The 12166-nt window shown below is 55.3% G+C and overlaps 1 protein-coding gene across 2 annotated transcripts in view; it reads left to right on the forward strand.

The window, feature by feature from the left end:
- Positions 1–7631, forward strand: part of TRIM67 (tripartite motif containing 67) — a 50117-nt gene extending 42486 nt beyond the window's left edge. For both annotated transcript variants that reach the window (XM_078077701.1, XM_078077702.1), the window contains exons 8-10: positions 379–682; positions 2549–2711; positions 3837–7631. In XM_078077701.1, the coding sequence (XP_077933827.1) occupies positions 379–682; positions 2549–2711; positions 3837–3902 (533 nt within the window). In that variant the 3' untranslated portion in view covers positions 3903–7631. The remainder of the gene's footprint in view (positions 1–378; positions 683–2548; positions 2712–3836) is intronic.
- Positions 7632–12166: the final 4535 nt, after the last annotated feature.

Consider the following 12166-nt stretch of genomic DNA (forward strand, 5'->3'; position numbering starts at 1 on the left):
ACCAGGTGGGGCCATGGATATCTACTTCCTCTTTAACTCTCAGCAGTGTATGGAACGTAAGGGAAGGGTGTCAGAGACCAAGACTCCATAAAATGCATTTAGATTTGGGGCTCTGAGGCCCAAATGTCCGCATTCCTTGGCGAGGTTGGGCTCATGGGATTGAGAACCTGGATGAACACAGATCCGAGAGTGTGTGTGTGTGTGTGTGTGTGCACGCATGTACATGGGAACACGTGTGTGCCTGGGTGTGAATCACACAGGAAAGAACATTCGATGCTGGATGCCAACTTTCTGGAAGATGCAAATGAGTCTTTCTCCCAGCCCAGGTTAGAGACTGCTAGCCAATTCCATCCCTGACTCTGGTTCCTTCCTTTCCAGTGGCCTGGTTCACCTTTGACCCCAACTCTGGGCACCGGGACATCATTTTATCCAATGACAACCAGACGGCCACCTGCAGCAGCTATGACGACCGGGTGGTGCTGGGCACGGCGGCTTTCTCCAAGGGCGTGCACTACTGGGAGTTGCATGTGGATCGGTACGACAACCACCCGGACCCCGCCTTTGGGGTGGCCAGGGCCAGCGTGGTCAAGGACATGATGCTGGGCAAGGATGACAAGGCCTGGGCCATGTACGTGGACAACAACCGCAGCTGGTTCATGCACTGCAACTCCCACACCAACAGGTGCGCCATCGCGGGCTGTTGGGGACCGAGGACCCTGTGGGGACCGCGTCCCCGCGGCCATTCCCGAGCTCAGGCGTCAGGAGCGGGGGGAGGTGTTGCAGCTACTTGGGTGTCCAGTGTCCAGGCAGAAGTGAGCGTTTGCCTGCACAGGCTGCTGCAGAGACTAGAGCAGCCCCAGGGCATGGCTTGACAGGACACTCCACAAGCCCCACGACCAGGTTCTGCCCGGGCCGTCGGCCGTCGTTCCCTTCCCAGTTCTGCTCCCCTTTCATTTCCGCACTGGCAGCCGGGCCCGAGTCCCCGCACGGCCGGTGCCCTCACGGCCGTGACCAGGTCTCTACAGAGGGAGCAGGTGCCATTGTCCAGGCACTGGACCTACCCCGCCCCTGTGCACAAACCACAGAGGGGCCCGGTCCAGACCCACCAGCTCCGTCTCTACTCGCTTAAACCGAACGGTGCCCAGATACGCTGCCCATGGGAGGAATAACGGGGAGCATTTATTGAGCTTACTTCGCGCCGGACGCTGTCTGAAGCACCTGATTTACATGATCTCCTTCAGTCCTCACAACAGTACAAAAGTCATTTTACGGAGTATATGAAGGGCTTAGGTTAAACAAGTGTCCCAAGTCACAGGGCCACCTCGCGGCGCTGTCAGGACTTAGCTCAGGGTCCCGCCTCCGCTTCTGTGTGGGGTTAGGGGCCGGGTGGGAGCCCCGGGTGGGGGGCTGCGGAGGGGAGCCCCGCGCGGACCCTGGGCGCAGGCGCGCTTGCGTGGGAAACAGGTGTGTGCGCCTCGGCCCGGTCTCTACCGCCACCCGGCGGTCGGTGTCTGAACAGCCCCAGAGGCCGGGCTCTAGTTCCTTTTTCCCACCTGCGGGATCCGGCCCCAGGGGGTCCCAGGACACCCCCGGGAATCCTGCCCTCTTGGGAAGCGCTTTTCCGGTCAGCGCCCGAGTTTTCCTCACGCCCTTCCTCACGACCTTGCTCTCTGGCCCGCCATCAGCCTGCAGCTGATGAGCTCGTGCCCCGTCCGGAAAAGGGTAAAAATGGTTTTCTTGTCAGAGTGGAGCAGCTGGAGTGGAGGCGGAGACCTCAGCCCTCAGCTAAGGGAAGGGAGTCTGAAGGACCCCCTTCCAACACGGCGAGGAGGCAGGTCGGCCAGGGCCCCGCAGCACAGTGCCGCTCACTGATGCTTCTGGCGCGGCGGTTGTGAATTCCCACCACCGCCAAATGTGGGATCAGGGACGTTTATTGAGAGCTTCACAACTCAGCCTCAAGGCTCCACTGTTGGCGACTCAGACGGGGGACTTGATTCCAGGTTCAGCATCTGTCCCCTGCCATGCACGGCCTTTCAGGAGTCCCTGGGAGGTTTCTGAGATGAGCTGAAGGCCGGTGGACCTTTTGAAATCTCCCAAAGACCTGGCTGTCTGCCCCTTTGTGGATCTCAACATCCTCACTGGTTAAAACTGTCAAGGGCACCAAGTTAGTTCCTTTCCTTGGCAGGTAAAGGAGCCTTCCCTACCCACGCTCCCCACTCCAGGTTTTCAAGTGGGACCCACTCATCAAAACCCTAAAACTCCCTGGGGGTCCAGGTCTCAGGGACTGTGAGGATAAAAGGGACGGAATAAGCTGGTTCCCTCAGGGTAAGGAAGCATACACGAAGGGTAAGGCCTTGCTGTGTGGCCCTTAACCGGTGAGCGCACTTCAAGAAAAGTCTCATAGCCCAGAAGAATAGCTCCCTGCATGGCCGCGGGGGCTGTGTGCGGGTGACGATATTCCTAGCATCCTTTACGTGACTCTTCTGAGCCATCACCTACGTCCCGAGCTAGGTGTGGTGATGGGGCTTCCTGGGGCTTCTCTTCCCAGGACGGAAGGCGGCGTGTGCAAGGGGGCCACTGTTGGGGTGCTCCTGGACCTGAATAAGCACACTCTGACCTTTTTCATCAATGGGCAGCAGCAGGGCCCCACAGCCTTCAGCCACGTGGACGGGGTCTTCATGCCGGCCCTCAGCCTCAACCGCAACGTGCAGGTACTGCATACCCTCCTGGCAGGAGCCCCTCTGGCGGCTCCCCTCGGGGTTCGGGGGCTTCCGAAGCGCACTTGGACAATGTGGGCTATAAGGAAGCTGACTGTTGCTACCTACCACAGCCCACCCTCCCTGGAGACAGTCTCTCCGGCATGATCAAGTCTTGCATATTCACTTGAAATAAGCAGAGGCTCTACGGTGGCAGCTTGTGGAGCCACCGTGGGGGGGGAGGGGGGAGGGATTGGAGTGGGGAAGCAGGTAGGGCTTCCATTTTCTGGGAAAGGTGCAATGGAGGCACTCGGTGAGCAGTTGGGAGGAAGTCAGTGCCCCCTGCCCAGCTTGAGCCGATGGCCAGGTGTGGGCGGGGGCCTTCCAGGCGTGGCTCTCCCCTGAGAGGAGAAACACAGCGGAGGGCTGGAAGAGACCAGTCCGAGGGGCTGTGAGTCTCCTTCTGCTTCCTCTCACCCTTCTCTGCGCCCTCTGGCTCCCACATGAAGCGGGCAGGAAAGATGTCCTTTTAGATCTCAGGGCTGGGCCGTCCTGGGGGAGGGCTCAGGAGGCCCCAAAAGGACAGAGACAAAATGGGAGCCCATGAGGGTGTGCGGGGAGAGGGAGAGTAATGTGGAGACAGCACCGTTGGTTTCTAGCAGAGCCCTCCTCCCTCTGGGAGTCCTGCTTTGTGGTGCCCACTGGCCCTGCATATTGACAGGTCTGCATCAGTCACTGATGGATTGATTTGTACCTCCACCCATTCACAGAAGGGCTTTGAGGCAGCCTGGAATATGGGCTGTCCTCCCACAAGGGTACTAGAACAGGCGCCGGAAAGGAACGGGGGGCCCGGAAAGAAAGCAGAAACAAATATACAACTGCGAGAACCATATACCTGCTGCAACAGAGCATCAGCCTCGTCCGGGCTCCCGGCCGCTGGGACAAAGTGGGTGATCCGGGCACAGACCAGCTCCTCAGGGCAGACTCGCGGACACTGCATGAGTGATACTGAGCCACACAGTAAACAGCATAGCACACAACGGAGTGGGCCACTACCTGTGGCGACCCACTGTGCTATGTGAGCCCTCGGGGTTCTCGCGGTGGCCTCCCCCACCCTCACTCACCTGTCTTCTTTTCCAGGTCACCCTGCACACAGGACTGGAAGTGCCAACAAACCTGGGGCGGCCCAAGCTGTCAGGCAACTAGCCTCTCAGCTCTAGCTGCTCACCGGCATCTGGGAAAAGCCCCACCACCCCTCACTACGTTCAAAGAACCCATGAGGGTAGGACGATGATGTCATGGGTGCAGCCCCAGCAGCCACTGAGTATCTTAGAGACAAGTGTTCTTTGGGAGACGCAGAACAGGTCTGCAAGCCATGCTTGTTGAGGCAACTGGTTAGACTGGCCACTTGTGAAAGTGACCACAGGTCGGTGGTGAACGTGGGTGTGTGTGTCCCTTTCATTCCTCCTGGACATTGCAAATACTCCCAAAGAAGGACCTTTCTCAAGGGAGTGAGAAAGCACCCGGGGTTTCTGATGATGCTTCCTGCCACCTGTTTTCAAACCTTGTCTTTTGGGGGGCTGGGGGAGCACAAGGAAGGCAGATTGGCATCCTGAGAGAAGGAGGCAGGAAGACACTTTGGAACCCCATGCCCCAGGGGTTGACCCTTCGCCGGGACATCACTCAGTCCCGAGGCTGCAGGTTCCCATCTTCGCCAGGAAATGTTATCCTTTTGCTTCTTGGTCCTCGAGTCTCCACTATGTTATGCCCTTGCAAACCTAATCCAAGGTCCATAGAAAGGGGCATTAATTTGGACCTTCACCACTCCCACCGAACTGTTGAGAACCTTTTAAAATGGTTTCCTTTGGTCCTTCATTAATCAACCAGTCTCTCTGTGTCTTTCTCTCTCTCTCTCTCTGTCTCTGTCTCTGTCTCTCTCTTGCACACACACACACACACACACACACACGATAGTCTGCTAAAATTCATTCACTCAGTTCTTAGTTCTTCAACACAAAGAAAACGCTGACATTGGAATGACAGTGTGACACCTGGTGGCTCTTTCTGGAACTGCAAGCCTGTCTGAGTTGCTCTCTTCAAGGCTGGGCCCCTCCCAGACTCATAGCGCCCAAGGTGGGAGGCCCTGGGGAAGCCGCTTAGGCCCTTGCTTGGAGACCCACCCTACTGTCATCCTGAAAGCAGGAGGGGGCCCCAAGGGCAGGGGTGGTTCTGCCCTGGGGGCGGGGGGGGGCAGGTCCTCTGAAGAAGGCAGGAAACAGCAATATCAGCGTGTTCCTAGCCCCCCAGTCTCCCAGGGGGAGCTTGGGTGTGCAGAGTCCGAGAGGCCCAGAGGTGGGGCCTCCTTGCTGGGAACGCAGACCTCCTCCCCGGAGGATCTCCTCCCTGGAGATGCTCACAAGTCATTTGCGTCTCTCAGAAAGCTCACTTTCAGGGCTCTGAGCCCGGAGCCTGCCTTGCTCCTGTCCCCAGAGCACCTTGCCATCCTCTCCTTCTTTTCCTCCTTGTCACCTGCCACCTCCACTTTCCATCTGGTAGTGAACCGTTCTCTCTCCTTTTTAAAAGAATATATTTTATCAAGCATTTTATTTTGTCCACTTGCTGGATCGGAGTTTTATAAAACTTAGCCCGTAAACCGGCAGCAACTGCTTGTTCTACCTGCTTGTTCAGACGCTGCCCTTGCTTTCTGAGTCGCCCCGGCCAATGCTGTGTAGACCCTGCCCCCTAGCAGCAGATCCGACAATCCTACCTCAGAGCCCGCGCCCTTGGACCGCAAGGCTGCCTTGTCCCCGCCTTGTGGGCAGGTGTGACCGGCTAGGCGTCTTCAGGAGCTGCTTGGTGCTGTCTAAGCCTCCGTGTCCCGGTCCCGGCAGCCACCTGCCAGGGGAGCTGAGGTCTTGCCTCTTCATCCTCCGCCTGCCTCGTGGTTCCTTGGGTGCACGGAGGCGCTCCTCGTCCTGTCTCGGAGCTCCGCCAGACCCCCCCGCCGGGGACGTCCCTCCCGGACCCCAGGCTGCCACCTGTCCTCCAGGCAGCTGCCTCTCTCCTCTTTGCTTCCACTTGCCTTTGGTGTCACTCCTCAGCCAGCTCCGGGTGGACTCAGCTTGGAAGGTGGGGAGGATTCCTGAAGACTGGAGGACACAGACGAGCCACGGCCTTCCTGGGGCTGATGAAACGTGGCCGGCGGGTCCAGACATATCGGCTGTGGGAGAAGGACCAGCGCGCTGGGAGTGACACCAGGAGTGAGTGTGGCTGGGAAGGCGGTGGTGGCTTTCTGCATTGGGGTCCGGATGAGAGGCCGGGGAGCATCCAGAATCCCCGAAGCTGGCCCTGGCTCTGCCTCGTTGGAGAGGAGCTGCTATAGATGAGCCGGACTTGGTGCCACCCTCAGGACCGCCAGCACCTAGGTCAGAGGGAGATTGGAACAGGGACCAGCGAAGGTCCCACAATGGCGGGGTGGTCTCTTTAGGAAATGAAAGGTAATTTTCCAGAGGGAAGCTTCCAGAACTCCCCGCACTTCTGCAGCGGTCCGCAGCCCCAGGAGGCCCCGTGAGGGCCGGGAGCAGGCACCTTGGTACCTTTGCCAACTCCTCTAGGAGCCCAGCAGCAATACAGCTGATGCCGGGCCCCGTGGCAGGCTGTCCTGTGGCCACCTCTCCTGTCCTCAGCACAAAACGCCTTTCAGGGACAAGAACGGACCGAAGAGAGGAGGCGGGTCCGTGCCGCACACCTCTGTTTTTGAGAGATCAGCAAAACGAAGGAGGAATCATCAACAGCTCATGGCTTTATGTCACCCTCCCAGGAAGCCCCTGGGATTTGGAGTAGAGGCGACAGGGCATGGGTTTCTTATCTGCCATCGAATTCCCTGTCCCTTTACAGCGAACGTGGTGGCATATTTGTACATAAAATTATATCAAGACGATGCTTTTGTTGGGCTGGCCGAGGAATAACTGTTTGTCTATCGAGCAGTTTCAGTGAGAAAGGAATTCAAAGTAACTGAAAATGTCACGTTCCATTGCATTGTAAATAATGCCTCCTTAATGTCGTTCTGCGGTTTGTTCTTTGCTAGTGAGCAAGTTTGGTCAACGTGTATGCCTTTCCTTTTAGAATGAATCCTTTTTAAAAATGTCCAATAGCAACTCACTGCATAGCATCCTAGCTCCTAATTCAAAGCAAGGTAAGATATCGCACACAGCCCTGCTTCCCCCTCTCTGTCCTGTTTGGGAAAATAATGATTCTAATTAAAGTGGACATCAGTAATCCTGACCCACAAAGTAACTGACCTAAAAACTATAGCACTGTACATAGTTCTAGGCTGAATCTTCAGCCCTATGTGAACTCCGTAGTTGTGACAGCACCCTCAGGCGCCCCGTGGCCTGCTGAGAGGGAGGAGGATGGGGAGTGGGCCCGGGGATGGGAACAGGCCCATCCTCCTTTGCTCTTGGCGCCCGGGGAATGCCCTACCCTTCTCTGCCCACCAGAGCACTCTCAGGAAAGGATGAGAACGCAGGTTCTGTGTGTCCTCCTTCTGGGGATATTTGCATTTTAGCCTTAATTCTGATGGCAAGTGAAAGGCTTGGTCCCCCGTGAAGGCATGTTTCAGCAGAGGGGTGGGCAGCTCTTACACAAAGCTGTTGCTGGTCCGTCCCGTGGCCACCTGCTCATGGTGAGATAGTGAGGGTAGGGAAGAGACCTGGGGGGGCGGGGGGACTCGGCATGTGAATGCTGGAAAACACCATCACAAGGCCCACAGATGATGCCAGGTTCCTCAACTTCGGCTTTATTGACATTTTGGGGTGGATAACTCTCTTCCTGTTGTGGGCTGTCCTGTGCTCTGGAGGATGGTTAGCAGCATCCTCGGCCTGCACCCACAAGACGCCGGTAGCAACCCCCAAGTTAGCTGCAACGACTCAGTGTCTACAGACTTGCCAAGTGTCCCCCTGGGGGACAGCCCGGGCTGAGAACCACTGGGTTATGCTGGTGGTTTGTCATGGGTCCATACGCAGTGTGCTACGTGGGGCGTCCGTCTGAGTGTTAGATGGAAAGCCTGCATCGTAGGCTGCGGGCCTTCCTCTTCACGCCCAGTCCGGGGTTTTCCATAGGTCTGCAGCCTTCTGCCGGCTGGGGAAGGTAGGGGAAGACGGGGTGAGCCAGAAGAAGCCAAGCTGTCAGGTCTCACTTGGTGTCTCCTGCAGATGCCCCCCACACCACACCCCCATTCCTAGAAGGCAAAACTTGTTACCTTCTTTTTCCTTGGCCACTTTTGACTGGAAGCAACAGGAACTTCTTAATGGATTTGTGGCCTTTATCTGGTTTTTAAAAATGGAATCAGATCTCCTCAGAAGGTATTTAAGGTCTATGCTGATTCCGGGAAATCTCCACTTCTGTTTTGCAAGTAAGCCGGTAACTGTGTCCTCTGATCACATTCCCTGGCAGTTCCTCCTTGGCGAGAACAGGATCCTGGGGGCTTTAACTTTCAATGGACTGTAAGAATAGGTAAGACGAAGTTTGGGGTAGGATGTGTTGATCAGACCCCAAGTTCAGCCCTCAGAAACTCATCTCTTTTTAACCTGGCTTTGATATTGATTCATGGCATGGGTGTGGGCAAACGTCTTAAATCTTTCTGTGCCTCCGTATCCCCACCCAAAAATGGAACGAGTCATACTAACCTACCTCCTCTGATGTATTGTGAGGATTATAGAATAACACTTTTTAAAGGAAAAAAATATAGTCCTTCATCTATTGAATCTAGGCTAATGGTTCCCACTCAGTGAATCAAGCCGTGTGGTGACTTTCCAGGTTGTTCTCTGACCACAGACAGTGTCTTCCATGCAAGCCTCTTAGGACCAGGAGCATGTATTCATTACACTGCTGCCTGGCCTTTAGGAGGGAAAATTTTGACATTTAAAATAGGCTTCACATGACCATACAAAGCAACACAACATCCCAAATGTTCCCATTGCCAGTGAGGCCTGTTTTAATGGTACTTTCTGTACAAAGTGCTGTAAACAGGCTACGTATCAGCATTCTCATTGTTAGTCCCAAAGGCATCCAAATGCAGAAGCCCCCATAAAACCAGGAAAGAGGTTAACCTGCCTTTCTGCCTCCTTGGTCACCTTAAGTTCTAGTATCTAAGGTGTCCCCCAACCCATAGTGTAACTCCATTATCTCCCAAGATGTCAGCAGGGGAGCAGCTCTGAGAACCAATGTCCAAGCGTAAGGTGGGAGGCACCCACCGGGCAGTCATCACAGCCCAGGGACCCCACTTGCAGTACCTGCTAAGGGGGTGTTCCTGGCTTTCTCAGTGAACGACGTTGACTTCAGTCAGCGGTTGGGAGTTGAGACCTTACAGGGGAGTCTCGTCTGGAGGCGTCACTATTCTCTCAGAGTGCAGCTCATGGAGGGCGCAGGCTGCCCACCCTAGTCCTGGGGAAGACCCCGGCCAGGCCCTCAGGCAGGCTCTGAGGAGAGTCCAAAAAACAGACTTCAGGTTTGGAAAAGTGACTGCCCGTGGCTGTGGAAGCAGGAACATGGTAGGCATCTGCTGGGTGAGAGCCCAGTCCGGGCCGGGCCTTTCCGGCTCCTCCCACACCTGGTGACTGGGTGCCCCAAGCCCCCGGGCTTCCTCAGCAACAAGAGGAAGCGCCGAGTGAGCGAAGCAGAAGATGTTAAATGCATGATGTAGAATTGCTGCTTTCCCACTAAACTGTGTATTAAGCATGAGAGATTTGTTTAACGTTGGCAAAGGAATTTAAAGAGTAACAAGCTTTGTGTCCTTGTTTTGACTGTCCACAGAACTTCCATGTCCCTGGGTTTCTCCCTCTGACCCCCTCGACCCCAGCCATGGCATCCACTTCCTGTGAGAGTTGTTGGTATATGGTGACAGCTCTTGGTCCCGTTGGTGTTCATGTCCCACTGGAAACACGGGGTGGGGGGAGGCGGGGGTTGGGGGGCTGGGGAGGAAAGCAACTTTTTTCTAATTTTTGTATTGGTACCCACAAGCGTTTGTATTTTTTGAATTGCAAACACTGTGTTTTCTGGTCTTTGGGGGTTGGCTGAACTTTGTGTATTGCCTTTTGGAAAACCTGAGTTTTATCAGTCTTAAGCAGATTTGAAATAAATTCTTTTGACACTGCCAACAACTGAAAGACAAGGTACAGTCTGATTACTGCTCAGCCCCCTGCAGGCCCTGAGTGCCAGTGGGCGGGCGGCCGGGGCGGAGGCTGCAGGAGGGGAGGCCACCCTGTCTCTCACCCGGAGGGCCTGGGCCTTGGGAGGCGCCAGGGTCAATATGGCCACGCTGCGCATGCCCACGAGATCTTGAGGTGATTCCATGACTCTTGATGATAGGGTCCATCTCAAGCAAGGGGGAGTTCATGCATTCATTCTTGCAAGAGGTGACAGGGCTGGAAACTGGTAACAGGCAACATTCTGGTTAAGATACATCCATGAATAAAACACTGATCAGGGGTTACAAGAAATTGAGATTTGGAGAAGACATCCTAATAACCTATGAGCCCCAAGGACCTCGACCAGCCCCTTCAACCACACAGACTGAGCCCAGGTGTGTCTGACCTGAAAACTCTGTCCTTGTGGACTGCCTCAAACTATGATCCTCAGGAGCACCCGTCTCACATGCCTCCCAATGGACCCTTGGGCCTGGCCTCACGGTTCAGTTACCTGCTGGATCCCTGAACGGCTTACCTGGGTAGGGGCGGCTGCGGACTGAGATGAGGCAGCAGGGCATTTACTAGCGGGTGCTCTGCCGATCGCCCCCCACGGAAGCAAAGGAAGCAGGACTGGCCATGGGGGGGGGGGGGCAGGCGGGAGTCGAGCTGTGACACAGACCCAGCAAGGGCCTCAGCCAGTCTGGGCTGGGAAGGGAGCACGGGGCCACCCCAGGAGGGAGGTGACGCGATCCCCGCTCAGAACGATGAAGCGATAAGTACTGGTTCCTGAAAGGGGCCCTGAGAGAGGCATCACAGCGCCCACCACCAGCACCCCCGTGCCACAGACCCATGCTTCCCCCAAGTTTGGGGAGAAGCTCTTCCGGAATTCCAGTGGGGGAAACTTAGGTAAGGCCAGGGACTCAAACTACATTCCACGGGGCTGTAGCTGGTCTTGGAGCTGCAAGGGACGCTCATGGTCTGCCTCCTCCCCTGGTCAGTCTAGACTCCACTCGCCCTCTGCTAATCGTGATCCAGACCCTCATCCCTGGGGGTCCAAGCCTCAGGTCACCAGGCCCTTCTCCCCCAGGGTTGCTGCATTGGTCTATTTACCATCAAAATCAGGCAAAAAGAATATGAAGAGATGCCTGAGGGGAGATGGCCTGGGTGCAGCTTCCTCCCTGCCCCACTGGGTGACAGTAGCCCTAGCTCCCCTTGATGGTCAGGGTCACCCCTGCCAGGTGTGGCTCTTCTTGCCTGGACAACAACCTTGTTCAGTGGGGCATGTGCTGTGCTGTTTCTTCCTTGGGGAAGCAGGGTATCCAGGTCCATGGGGCCAAGAGTCGTGGGGACAGGAATCTCAAGGTCCCTGAGAGGGTCACTGGGAATAACTGTAGGCGGGGTGTCGTGTGGAGCAACGCTGATCCACCAGACTGTGTCCAGGACTGGAAGAAAACCCCACAAAGGGGAAACAGCAGTATGTAGACAGGAAGGGAACGTTGATCCACTGCACCGAAGCCCAGGTCCCTTTCCTTTGGGGCTGTTGTCAGAATCTCCATTATAACCATCTTCCTTTGGATGCCTGTTTTTCATGGAGGCTTCTCTCTGTTGCTAATCTTGCTGGAAGAAACTTTCTCAACGGGGAAATAAAAAGCATGGTCTTCGGCCTGATCTCCAGCCCTTAAAATACAGGTTTCTTTTAGCCTCTAAGCGTCTGAGTATTTCTAGAGCACCTGGTGGTAACAAAACCACTCTTTAAGTATTATTTCAGTAAATTAAAAAGTGAAACCCAAACAAGGTAGTTTATACTTGGAACTGTTCCAGAACTGACTGGCCTGTGGCTCCGGAGTCTGGCTAAGTGCTCACCTGTCTCCGGCACGCGGCTCGTGGAGGCGGGGCTGAGGTGCGGCTGCCTCCATCTGGCTCTCTGTAAAGAACTGGCAGGTCACTTCTAGCGCCTGACGTGTTTCCCGGTGCTTTGTCATGCTTGGGATCTTCCACACCTTTAGAAAAATCACCCTTAAAAACTGCCAAAATATATATCCAGCCGAGTACGGCCTTCCAAAATGAATTTGGAAAACAGAACACCGACTGCACTCTTGCTTCAGCTCAGAGCTTTCGTGGAGCTCCTCGTTTGGCCATGCCTTTGGGGTCAAGTTCTGAGCCACACAAGAACATCAGCCGTTTAAGCCCCTTTGTTTCAGCCAAACCCTTATTATTTACTAGGTTTGGATCAGAATTTTTTGGTCATAAAAAAAAAGTCAAAATTGATTACCACCATTGAAG

This window comes from Halichoerus grypus, chromosome 7 (assembly GCF_964656455.1).
Source record: "Halichoerus grypus chromosome 7, mHalGry1.hap1.1, whole genome shotgun sequence".
Taxonomy (NCBI): domain Eukaryota; kingdom Metazoa; phylum Chordata; class Mammalia; order Carnivora; family Phocidae; genus Halichoerus; species Halichoerus grypus.